We start from the raw sequence: 13,586 nt of genomic DNA on the forward strand, positions 1-13,586 counted from the left end.
AGGTTCTTTATCACCAGTGCCACCTGGGAAGCCCACAACAGATCTGTAGGAGACAAAATTACTTTCCTCTCTTTCAAGGCAGTTGATCCATTAACTTACACAGCACACTCCAGCACACACACCTAGAATCTCAGACATTCTCATATACCCTCTACTACTTTGCTGAATAAAGCAAGTTGGAATGCAAGAGAACAATCTACATTTATTAAAAATCATGGGAATCTTTTACAAACTATCATACTTCAAATATGAGTCATGGAAATTGGACTGCCTTTCAAGTGATCAGAAGCCCTTATAGACAATTACAAACTGCCCATCTTCCCCAAAGTCAGATAGAGTGAAGATACTCATGTCTAGTTAAACAATTTGCATATGATATGGTCATTTTTATCTTTCCAAAGACACTATCTGCCTTGAGTTATTTTAAATTATTGACTGACAATGGACATATAACACTATGTTATTTTCAGATGTATACCAAATGATTCAATATTTGAAGACATTCAATACTCAGTATTTCAAAATGGTTGCAACAAGCCAGTTAAGACCAAGTCACAAGATCACAAACTCAAGAAAAAGATTACAAAGTTTTTTCTTGTGATGAGAACTTTTAAATTCTACTCTCTTAGCAGCTTTCAAGTATGCAAACAGTCCCCATGTTATACAGTAGAACCCCATGGCTTATTTACTTCATAACTGGAAGTTTGCGCATTTGGACCCCCCTTCGCCCATTTGACCCATCCTTCATCCTCCTAAGGAAACTTAGGGGACTTGGATTTTAATACCAAAGGAGACTGACAGTGATGACAGCCAATGGTAGTCTTTCTCCTTTGTAATTAGGTGCATTACAGAGTAGCAAGTGTGCAGAAAGACTTGTAAAAGGCAAACAGAACACTGACAGTCATTGTATTGTTCAGTCGCTGTTGTGTCAGACTCTTTGTGATCACATGGACTGCAGAATGCCAGGCTTCCCTGTCCTTCAGTATCAATCATTGTATGATCTTATGTTATCCCTAATTGCTGGCTATAGGATCTATTACTTTGGGTAAAAGACCCTCAGGACCAGGGGTGGTGAGAATCAGAGGGCAGGTGGACTCTAGATGAGTGTCCTCATCTTCTTAGTTCCATTCTAAGCATCACTGTAATGTGGGTGCCACATACGACTCATCCTTTCAGGTTCATGTGTAAATATCTTGGTGCAATTTCTTTCCTCCCAATATTTAATGAGCACCATACTCCAGTACTCTTGCCTGGGAAATCCCATGGACAGAGGAGCCTGGTAGGCTGCAGTCCATGGGGTCGCTAGGAGTCAGACATGACTGAGCGACTTCACTTTCCCTTTTCACTTTCATGCATTGGAGAAGGAAATGACAACTCATTCCAGTGTTCTTGCCTGGCGAATCCCAGGGACGGGGGAGCCTGGTGGGCTGCCACCTATGGGGTTTCACAGAGTTGGACACGACTGAAGCGACTTAGCAGCAGCAGCAGCAGCAGCATAGAGAACAAAATTTTATTTGTGACCATTCTAGTATCTAATGGTACTGAAATGGTTTAAGACTTGATGGACACATTTTCCTTGGACATTTAAACCAGTCCCTTAACTTCCCAGGTGAAGGGTGTTTCATCACGTGACAAATGTCCAGGAAGCATATAGCCCTGTTTCTACAAGATAATGATCGTCTTGGTATTTGTTGTTGTTTGGACAATCAGTCATGTCCAGCTCTTTGTGACCCCATGGACTGCAGCATGCCAGGCTTCCTTGTCCTTCACCATCTCCTGGAATTTTCTCAAACTCATGTCCATTGAGTCAATAATGCTATCTAACAATTTCATCCTTTACCACTCCTTTCTCCTCCTGCCCTCAATGTCCTTGTCATACCAGGCATTAAACATTTGTAGGTGAAACTTGCTCAGTCGTGTCTGACTCTGCAACACCATGGACAATACAGCCCATGGAATTCTCCAGGACAGAAAACTAGAGTGGTAGGTTTTCCCTTCTCCAGAGTGTCTTCCCGCCCCAGGGATCGAATCCAGGTCTCCCTCATTGCAGGCAGATTCTTTACCACCTGAGCCACAATGTAAGCTCAAGAATACTGGAATGGGTAGCCTATCCCTTCTCCAGCAGATCTTTTTGACCTAGGAATTGAATCAGGGTCTCCTGCATTGCAGGTGGATTCTTTACCAACTGAACTATCAGGGAAGCCCCTAAACATTTGTAAATGTGTTTTATTATTTAGTGAAAATATTTTCTTCATTTTTACATAAGAAATAAACCTTAATTCTACTCATCCCACAGTACTCTGTCTAGATAGTTGAGATATTCTCTCAAATTTTCTCACCTCTGAGGCATGGTTAACTGACTCATTTCTGGTCCCAGACAAGGTAAATAATCTAGAACAAGTTACTGTATTTCACTGGGCTTCATGTTCCACTTTTTCTTTAGAGCAAGAATGAACCATTTATCTCTAAGTTTCAAAGTTGCTTTTAACTTTTAATTTTTTTTTTTAGAAGATGTACTTGTTTGTTTTTCTCTACACTAGGTATTTGGTGCTTCATGGAGCTTTCTTTAGTATCAGTGAGTGGAATTCTCATTGCGGTGGCTTCTCTTGTGGAGCATGAGCTCTAGGGCATGAGGGCTTCAGCAGTTGTGACATATGGGCTTAGTTGTGCTGCAACATGTGGGATCTTCTTGGACCAGAGATCAAACCCATGTACCCTGCATTGGCAGGTGAATTCTTATCAACTGGACCACCAGGGAAGTCCTGCACTAACTTTTTAGATTTGATGATCCTAAACAAGAGAAGCGAAAAGCAAAGGAGAAAAGGAAAGATATAAGCATCTGAATGCAGAGTTCCAAAGAACAGCAAGGAGAGATAAGAAAGCCTGCCTCAGCAATCAATGCAAAAAAATAGAGGAAAACAATAGAATGGTAAAGACTAGAGATATGTTCAAGAAAATTAGAGATACCAAGGGAACATTTCATGCAAAGATGGGCTCAATAAAGGACAGAAATGGTATGGACCTAACAAAACCAGAAGATATTACAAAGAGGTGGCAAGAATACACAGAAGAACTGTACAAAAAGATCTTTATGACCCAGATAATCGTGATGGTGTGATCACTGACCTAGAGCCAGACATCCTGGAATGTGAAGTCAATGGGCTTTAGAAAGCATCACTACGAACAAAGCTAGTGGAGGTGATGGAATTCCAGTTGAGCTGTTTCAAATCCTGAAATGTGATGCTGTGAAAGTGCTGCACTCAATATGGCAGCAAATCTGGAAAACTCAGCAGTGGCCCCAGGACGGGAAAAGGTCAGTTTTCATTCCAATCCCAAAGAAAGGCAATGCCAAAGAATGCTCAAACTACCACACAATTGCACTCATGTTACATGCCAGTAAAGTAATGCTCAAAATTCTTCAAGCCAGGCGTCAGCAATACGTGAACCATGAACTTCCAGATGTTCAAGCTGGTTTTAGAAAGGGCAGAGGAACCAGAGATCAAATTGCTAATATCCGCTGGATCATTGAAAAAGCAAGAGAGTTCCAGAAAAGCATCTATTTCTGCTTTATTGACTATGCCAAAGCCTTTGACTGTGTGGATCACAATAAACTGTGGAAAATTCTTCAAGAGATGGGAATACCAGACTACCTGACATGCCTCTTGAGAAACCTATATGCAGGTCAGGAAGCAAGAGTTAGAACTGGACATGGAACAACAGACTGGTTCCAAATAGGAAAAAAAGTACATCAAGGCTGTATATTGTCACCCTGCTTATTTAACTTCTATGCAGAGTACATCATGAGAAATGCTGGGCTGGAAGAAGCACGAGCTGGAATCAAGATTGCTGGGAGAAATATCAATAACCTCAGATATGCAGATGACACCACCCTTATGGCACAAAATGAAGAGGAACTAAAAAGCCTCTTGATGAAAGTGAAAGAGAAGAGTGAAAAAGTTGGCTTAAAGCTCAACATTTAGAAAACTAAGGTCACAGCATCTGGTCCCATCACTTCATGGGAAATAGATGGGGAAACAGTGGAAACAGTCTCAGACTTTTTGGGGGGCTGCAAAATCACTGCAGATGGTGATTGCAGCTATGAAATTAAAAGACGCTTACTCCTTGAAAGGAAAGTTATGACCAACCTAGATAGCATATTCAAAAGCAGAGACGTTACTTTGCCAACAAAGGTCCATCTAGTCAAGCCTATGGTTTTTCTGGCAGTCATTTATGGATGTGAAAATTGGACTGTGAAGGAAGCCGAGCACCAAAGAACTGATGCTTTTGAACTGTGGTGTTGGAAAAGACTTTTGAGAGTCCCTTGGACTGCAAGAAGATCCAACCAGTGCATTCTAAAGGAGATCAGTCCTAGCTGTTCTTTGGAAGGAATGATGCTAAAGCTGAAACTCCAATACTTTGGCCAGCTCATGTGAAGAGTTGACTCATTGGAAAAGACTCTGATGCTGGGAGGGATTGGGGGCAGGAGGAAAAGGGGACGACAGAGGATGAGATGGCTGGATGGCATCACTGAATCCTTGGAGATTAGTTTGGGTGAACTCCGGGAGTTGGTGATGGACAGGGAGGCCTGACATGCTGCAGTTCATGGGGTTGCAAAGAGTCAGACATGAATGAGCAACTGAACTGAACTGAACTGAAGCCAGAGATAGAAGCTTCCCTGGTGACTCAGTAGTAAAGAATCTGCCTGCAATGCAGCAGACACGTTTTTGATCCCTGCATCAGGAAGAGACTCTGGAGAAGGAAATGGCCACCCATTCCATTATTTTGCCTGGAAAGTCCCATGGACAGAGGAGCCTGGTGGGCTGTAGTCCATGCAGTTGCAAAGAATCAGATACACCTTAGTGACTAACCCAACAACAAGCCAGAGTGAAGAGGATGGATGTGTATCCCAAAGGTCAGTGGACAGTGGTTGAAATGCTGTATAGACAAATAGCAATATAGGATTCTGAAGCTTTGTCATGTTAATGCTTTTATACCCAATCTATCACTTTAAGAAATTAAAGAAGTAGAAAGACTCTATGGGCTTCCATGGTGGCTCAGACAGTAAAGAATCTGCTTGAAACGCAGGAAACCTGAGTTCGATCCCTGGGTTAGGAAGATCCCCTGGAGAAGGGATAGACTACCCACTCCAGTATTCTTGCCTGGAGAATTCCATGGACACAGGAGCCTAGTGAGCTCCTCTAACACACACAGAGAGACTCTAGAGTCAGTCCAGTGGTTATTTCATGTTTCTCCCCCCTTTCTTCAATCATCTAGCAGATGCATCAGCAACATGAAAGCAGGAAATCAAACACGTGTTTTAGAATTTTTACTCCTGGGATTTTCCCAAGACTCAGAGCACCAGCACATCTTATTTGAGCTGTTTCTATCTATGTTTGTGGTCACTGTCCTTGGGAACCTGCTCATCATCCTGGCCATCAGCTCAGACTCCCACCTCCACACCCCCATGTACTTCTTCATCTCCAACCTGGCCTTTACCGATGTCTGTTTCATTTCCACCACAGTTCCAAAGATGCTGGTGAACATCCAGACACAGAGCAAATCTATCAGCTACGCAGGCTGCATCACCCAGATGTATTTTTTCACGGTTTTTGGAGTTATGGACACTTTTCTCCTGACTGTGATGGCCTATGACCGCTTTGTGGCCATCTGTCACCCCCTGCACTACACAGTCATCATGAACCCTTGCCTCTGTGGTCTGCTGGTTCTTGTGTCTTGGTTCATCAGCTTGTTATACTCCTTGATCCAGAGTCTGCTGATGTTACGGCTGTCCTTCTGTACCAACTGGGTCATTCCACATTTTTATTGTGAATTTTCTCAGGTCCTAACACTTGCCTGCTCAGACACGCTCATCAGTTACATCCTGCTGTACGTGGTGACTGGCTTTCTTGGCATTGTTCCCTTCTCAGGGATCCTTTTCTCCTACACCCGCATTGTCTCCTCCATTCTGAGAATCCCATCAGCTCGTGGGAAATATAAGGCATTTTCCACCTGTTCATCTCACCTGTCCGTGGTTTCTTTGTTCTATGGGACAGGACTTGGTGTGTATCTCAGTTTTGATTCATTTTCCTGGAGAGGCATGATTGCCTCGGTGATGTACACTGTGGTCACCCCCATGCTGAACCCTTTCATCTACAACCTGAGGAACAGGGACATCAAGAGGGCTCTACAAAAAGTCCTTGGAAGAACACTCTGTGTTCAGTGATGGGAACACTGATCTAAGGGTTTTGAGCTGACAGTGATAGCAGTAGTTGGCTAAAGAAATCCTGCCTCTTTCTTGTATGTGTGATTTGAATAAACATGTATTTTATTTAAGCAAAGCATATACATTTTAATGCAAATATCTTGCATTCAGCTCATTAAACAATTTCAGAATTGTCTTAGGAACACATTTCATGAACTTAGACTATCAACTATTATTTAATAATTTTACATATGTAGAGAGAGTGTTTTTTAATGACCACTGATTGAATTTTAGAATGTAGACCTATGCTTAATTACTCAACAGGTTGCATTTACTCAGTATACTATATTGGCATTCAAGTGTTTGAAATCCTGCCTCTTTTAAAAAATTTTTATTGAAGTATAGTTGATTTACAGTGTTGTGTTAATTTCAGGTGCACAGCAAAGTGAATCAGTTATACATGTACCCAGATCTATTCTTTTTCAGATTCTTTTCCTGTATAGGTTACCACAGAATATTTTTAAAAAATTATTGGAGTACACTTGATTCACAATGTTGTGTTAGTTTCTGCTATATAGTTAAGTGAATCAGTTATATGTATATATCCATACTTTCTCAGATTCTTTTCCCACATAGGTGATTACAGAATATTGAGTAGGGTTCCTAGTGCTATTCAGTAGGTCCTTATTAGTTGTCTATTTTATACATAGTAATGTATATATGTTCATTCCAATCTCCCAATTTATCACTACCCCCACCCCTCATGCTTCCCTTTGGTAATCATGAGGTTGATTTTGAGGTCTGTGAGTCTTTCTGTTTTGTGAGTTTGTTTGTATCATTTTTTATTGGATTGCACATGTAAGTGATACTATATATTTGTATGACTTACTTCACTTAGTTTGATAATCTCTAGGTCCATCTATGTTACTGAAAATGGCATTATTTTGTTCTTTTTCATAACGGAGTAATATTCCATTGTATATATGTACACATCTTCAATCATTCCTCTCTTGATGGACGTTTGGGTTGCTTCCTTGTCCCAGTTTTGGTGAATAAACAGTTTTGTTGCAATAAACATTGAAGAGCATGTATCTTTTTGAATTATGGTTTTCTCTGGATATATGCCAAGGAGTGGGATTGTGGGATCATATATTCTATATGAACTTCTATATTTAGTTTTTTAAGGAATCTCCATAGTGGCTGTACCAATTTACATTCCCACCACCAGTATAAGAGGGTACCCTTTTCTCCACACTCTCTCCAACAAGAAATTTTGCCTTTTAGTCACATCAAGTTTTGTTCTTATCCATCCTCCACAAGGGATTTTTGTCAAAATTGCCTAGTGAGTACTTTGTCTTCACCTCTTACAGTGTTGTCTCTATTAACCTCAGTTCTACTCTCTGTATCCCTCCTTTTACTAATCCATCACTGTAAATGGATTGGATTTCCAGTCTTGCAGGCTGATATCAGCCACTTCAAGTACAGACTCAGAATAGTTGAATGGGAGTTATGAAATAGTGCCTGTTCTTAATACCATTGCTAGTTCTTACCAAATTCATTTATTCAACAGTACTTACTGAGAAGTTCTCAGTGTGCCAGGCTGATGCAAATATCTGGAACACAGAAGTGAAGGGAGGAAAAAAAGACAAAAATCTTTGCCCTCATAGAGCTTAAATCCTGGATTTCAGCATTTATCAGATTACGTTCTATGTCCAAACAGAAAATACACTGACAAATAAATTATTTATTTGATTTTCAGCATGGTTGAACTTTTCTGCATATACTTAGTATGCTTCCAAAATAAGGTTTGAACATGTATCACTAGGACAGAAAAACTGCAAAGCCAAGAAGATTAGAACAGGTCAGGTGCTAATAAATTGTTGGGTCTAGCTGCCTCACTCTAGGTGAATTTACTGAGGTTGAAACACAAGATCCAGATGGTGACCAAATCTGAATGAAAGGGGACATATATTCAGGTATTGTGCCAGGACAGAGTGCTGGATTAGAGTTCAGGAGAGTAAGAATTGATCACGGAATTGCCACCCTGGAGATATATGATGCTGAGCAGCTTCACGGGGTACAGAATATGTTCAAACTACTAGATGTCTTGATGGATGTTTATTTTCCCATATTCTTCACCATAAAGAAATTGAATGGGACTTTCCTTGGTGGTCCAGTGACTGAGAGTCTACCTGCCAGTTCAGGGCACTGAGGTTTGATCCCTGGCCCAGTAGGATTTCACTTGCCATGGGGCAAGTAAGCCTGTGTGCCACAACTACTGAGCCTGTGCTCTAGAGCCCATAAGCCACAACTACTGAAGCCCATCCGTGCTAGAGCCTGTGCTCCACAGCAGGAGAAGTCACCACAAGGAGAAGCCCACACTTATCACTACCCTCACAACTAGAGAGTAGCCCATGCTTGCCACAGCTAGAGACACTGCACATGCAATAAGGGAGACCCAGCACAACCAAAAGGAAATATAAATAAATACGTGTTAAAAACCAAAATTGGATGATGTGTTGTCTTTCAATGGTGTGTTTGCCAAGGTACTGCAGGCAGGAAAGGCAAACGCAAACACATAAATATTCAACTTGGTAAAGAAGAATCGTTGCTCACACCAGGACTGGAGTGCAGTGGAATCAACTGGCCACCAAGTTATGTCCTTGAAGAGTGTTACCATGGGGAACACATGTATACCTGTGGCGGATTCATTTTGATATTTGGCAAAACTAATACAATTTGTAAAGTTTAAAAATAAAATAAAATTTAAAAAAAAAAAGGAAAAAAAAAAAAAGAATGGGCTTCCAAAAGGGGTGGGGGGGGGTCATTTCCTATTTAATCCATTTAATTTCTAAGCTTTGAGATTGAAAACAGTCTTGGGTCTGGCAACTGGGAAAAGAATCATGATTTTCTTTTTTTTTAATTTTTTATTTATTTTATTTTTTAACTTTACAATATTGTACTGGCTTTGCCATACGTCAACATGAATCCGCTACAGGTATACATGTGTTCCCCATTCTGAACCCTCTTCCCTCCTCCTTCACCGTACCATCCCTCTGGGTCGTCCCAGTGCACCAGCCCCAAGCATCCAGCATCGTGCATCGAACCTGGACTGGTGACTCATTTCATGATTTCCAATTGTGGGAACTGACTATTTTTTAAGAATTTATTTATTTTTAAGTAGAGGATAAATGCTTTACAATGTTGTGTTGGTTTCTGGCATACATCAGCACGAAGCAGCCATAAGTATACATATGTTCCCTCCCTCTTGAGTCTACCTCCCACCACCTATCCCATCTCATCCCTTTAGGCGGTCACAGAGTACCTGGTTGAGCTCTGTGTGTTATACAGCAGCTTCCCACTGGCCATTTGTTTTACATATGGCAACGTGTCTGTTTCTTTCTTTCTTTTTTTTTTTTTACTTTACAATATTGTATTGGTTTTGCCATACATCAACATGAATCTGCCATGGGTGTACACGTGTTCCCCATCCTGAACCCCCCTTCCACCTCCCTCCCTGTACCATCCCTCTGGGACATCCCAGTGCACCAGCCCCAAGCATCCTGTATTCTGCATCGAACCTGGACTGGTGATTCATTTCTTATATGATATTATACATGTTTCAATGCCATTCTCCCAAATCATCCTACCCTCTCCCTCTCCCACAGAGTCCAAAAGACTGTTCTATACATCTGTGTCTCTTTTGCTGTCTCACATACAGGGTTATTGCTACCATCTTTCTAAATTCCATACATATGTGTTAGTATTCTGAAAGAGATGGGACCTTTCATCTTTCATCAAAGAGATACCAGACCAGCTGACCTGCCTCTTGAGAAATCTGTATGCAGGTCAGGAAGCAACAGTTAGAACTGGACACAAAACAACAGATTGGTTCCAAATAGGAAAAGGAGTACATCAAGGCTGTATATTGTCACCCTGCTTATTCAACTTTTATGCAGAGCACATCATGAGAAACACTGGACTGGGACTCGAGCGACTGAACTGAACTGATACTGTATTGGTGTTTTTCTTATGCGTTCAGTTCAGCCGTTCAGTCTGGCCGACTCTTCATGACCCCATGAATTGCAGCATGCCAGGCCTCCCTGTCCATCACCAAATCCCGGAGTTCACTCAGACTCACGTTCATTGAGTCAGTGATGCCATCCAGCCATCTTATCCTCTGTCATCCCCTTCTCCTCCTGCCCCCAATCCCTCCCAGCATCAGAGTCTTTTCCAAGGAGTCAACTCTTCGCATGAGGTGGCCAAAGTACTGGAGTTTCAGCTTTAGCATCATTCCTTCCAAAGAAATCCCAGGGCTGATCTCCTTCAGAATGGACTGGTTGGATCTCCTTGCAGTCCAAGGGACTCTCAAGAGTCTTCTCCAACACCACAGTTCAAAAGCATCAATTCTTCAGTGCTCAGCATTCTTCACAGTCCAACTCTCACATCCATACATGACGACTGGAAAAACCATAGCCTTGACTAGACGGACCTTTGTTGGCAATAATGTCTCTGCCTTTGAATATGCTATCTAGGTTGGTCATAACTTTTCTTCCAAGGAGTAAGCGTCTTTTAATTTCATGGCTGTAGTCACCATCTGCAGTGATTTTGGAGCCCCCCCCCCCCCCAAAAAAAAAGTCTGAGACTGTTTCCACTGTTTCCCCATCTATTTCCCATGAAGTGATGGGACCAGATGCCATGATCTTAGTTTTGTGAATGTTGAGCTTTACGCCAACTTTTTCACTCTCCACTTTCACTTTCATCAAGAGGCTTTTTAGTTCGTCTTCACTTTCTGCCATAAGGGTAGTGTCATCTGCATATCTGAGGTTATTGATATTTCGCCCAGCAGTCTTGACTCCAGCTTGTGCTTCTTCCAGTCCAGAGTTTCTCATGATGTACTCTGCATGTAAGTTAAATAAGCAGGGTGATAATATACAGCCTTATGTACTCCTTTTCCTATTTGGAGCCAGTCTGTTTTTCCGTGTCCAGTTCAAACTGTTGCTTCCTGACCTGCATACAGATATCTCAAGAGGCAGGTCAGGTGGTCTGGTATTCCCATCTCTTTCAGAATTTTCCACAGTTTATTGTGATCCACACGGTCAAAGGCTTTGGCATAGTCAATAAAGCAGAAATAGATGTTTTTCTGGAACTCTCTTGCTTTTTCCATGGCAATTTTCTTGGCAATTTTTTCTCTGGTTCCTCTGCCTTTTCTAAAACCAGCTTGAACATCAGGAAATTCACAGTTTACGTATTGCTGAAGCCTGGCTTGGAGAATTTTGAGCATTACTTTACTAGCGTGTGAGATGAGTGCAATTGTGCAGTAGTTTGAGCATTCTTTGGCATTGCCTTTCTTTGGGATTGGAATGAAAACTGACCTTTTCCAGTCCTGTGGCCACTGCTGAGTTTTCCAAATTTGCTGGCATATTGAGTGCAGCACTTTCACAGTATCACATTTCAGGATTTGAAATAGCTCAACTGGAATTCCATCACCTCCACTAACTTTGTTCATAGTGATGTTTTCTAAGGCCCACTTGACTTCACATTCCAGGATGTCTGGCTCTAGGTCAGTGATCACACCATCGTGATTATCTGGGTCTTGAAGATCTTTTTTGTACAGTTCTTCTGTGTATTCTTGCCATCTCTTCTTAATATCTTCTGCTTCTGTTAGGTCCATACCATTTCTGTCCTTCATCGAGCCCATCTTTGTATGAAATGTCCCCTTGGTATCTCCAATTTTCTTGAAGAGATCTCTAGTCTTTCCCATTCTGTTGTTTTCTCTATTTCTTTGCATTGATCACTGAGGAAGGTTTTCTTATCTCTTCTTGCTATTCTTTGGAACTCTGCTTTCAGATGCTTATATCTTTCCTTTTCTCCTTTGCTTTTTGCTTCTGTTCTTTTCACAGCTATTTGTAAAGCCTATTGGTGTTTTTCTTTCTGGCTTACTTCACTCTGTATAATAGGCTCCAGTTTCACCCACCTCATTAGAACTGATTCAAATGTATTCTTTTTTGGCTGAGTAATACTTCATTGTGCATATGTATCACAGCTTTCTTATCCATTCATCTGCTGATGAACATCTAGGTTGCTTCCATGTCCTGGCTATTATAAACAGTGCTGTGATGAATATTGGGGTACACGTGTCTCTTTCAATTCTGGTTTCCTCAGTGTGTATGCCCAGCAATGGGATTGCTGGGTCATAAGGCAGTTCTATTTCCAGTTTTTAAAGGAACCTCCACACTGTTCTCCATAGTGGCTGTACTAGTTTGCATTCCCACCAATGGTGTAAGAGGGTTCCCTTTTCTCCACACCCTCTCCAGAATTTATTGCTTGTAGACTTTTGGATAGCAGCCATTCTGACTGGCATGAAATGGTACCTCATTGTGGTTTTGATTTGCATTTATCTGATAATGAGTGATGTTGAGCATCTTTTCATGTGTTTGTTAGACATCTGTATGTCTTCTTTGGAGAAATGTCTATTCAGTTCTTTGGCCCAATTTTTGATTGGGTTGTTTATTTTTCTGGAATTGAGCTGTAGGAGTTGCTTGTATATTTTTGAGATTAGTTGTTTGTCAGTTGCTTCCTTTGCTATTATTTTCCCCCATTCTGAAGGCTGTCTTTGCACCTTGCTTATAGTTTCTTTTGTTGTGCAGAAGCTTTTTAATTTTAATTAGGTCCCATTTGATTATTTTTGCTTTTATTTCCAATATTCTGGGAGGGGGGTCATAGAGGATCCTGCTGTGATTTATGTTGAAAAGTGTATTGCCTATGTTCTCCTCTAAGAGTTTTATAGTTTCTGGTCTTCCATTTAGATCTTTAATCCATTTTGAGTTTATTTTTGTGTATGGTGTTAGAAAGTGTTCTAATTTCATTCTTTTACAAGTGGTTGAGCAGTTTTCCCAGCACCACTTGTTAAAGAGATTGTCTTTTCTCCATTGTATATTCTTGCCTCCTTTGTCAAAGGTAAGGTGTACATAGGTGTGTGGGTTTATCTCTGGGCTTTCTCCTTTGTTCCATTGATCTATATTTCTGTCTTTGTGCCAGTACCATGCTGTCTTGATGACTGTGGCTTTGTAGTAGAGCCTGAAGTCAGGCAGGTTGATTCCTCCAGGTCCATTGCAGCTTCACAGCTGAATTCTATCAAAAATTTAGAGAAGAGCTAATACCTATCCTACTCAAACTCTTCCAGAAAATTGCAGAGGAAGGTAAACTTCCAAACTCATTCTATGAGGCCACCATCACTCTAATACAAAAACCTGACAAAGATGCCACAAAAAAAGAAAACTACAGGTCAATATCACTAATGAATATAGATGCAAAAATCCTTAACAAAATTCTAGCAATCAGAACCCAGTTCAGTTCAGTTCAGTCGCTCAGTCGTGTCTGA

The 13,586-nt window shown here is 41.1% G+C and overlaps 1 protein-coding gene across 1 annotated transcript; it reads left to right on the forward strand.

The window, feature by feature from the left end:
* The first annotated feature begins 5,215 nt into the window (after positions 1 to 5,215).
* Positions 5,216 to 7,816, forward strand: LOC133250615 (olfactory receptor 7D4-like). The gene has a single exon (XM_061422042.1). It carries the CDS (start codon positions 5,291 to 5,293, stop codon positions 6,221 to 6,223), a length of 933 nt encoding a protein of 310 aa, XP_061278026.1. The 5' UTR covers positions 5,216 to 5,290; the 3' UTR covers positions 6,224 to 7,816.
* Positions 7,817 to 13,586: the final 5,770 nt, after the last annotated feature.

Source organism: Bos javanicus, chromosome 7 (genome assembly GCF_032452875.1).
Source record: "Bos javanicus breed banteng chromosome 7, ARS-OSU_banteng_1.0, whole genome shotgun sequence".
Taxonomy (NCBI): domain Eukaryota; kingdom Metazoa; phylum Chordata; class Mammalia; order Artiodactyla; family Bovidae; genus Bos; species Bos javanicus.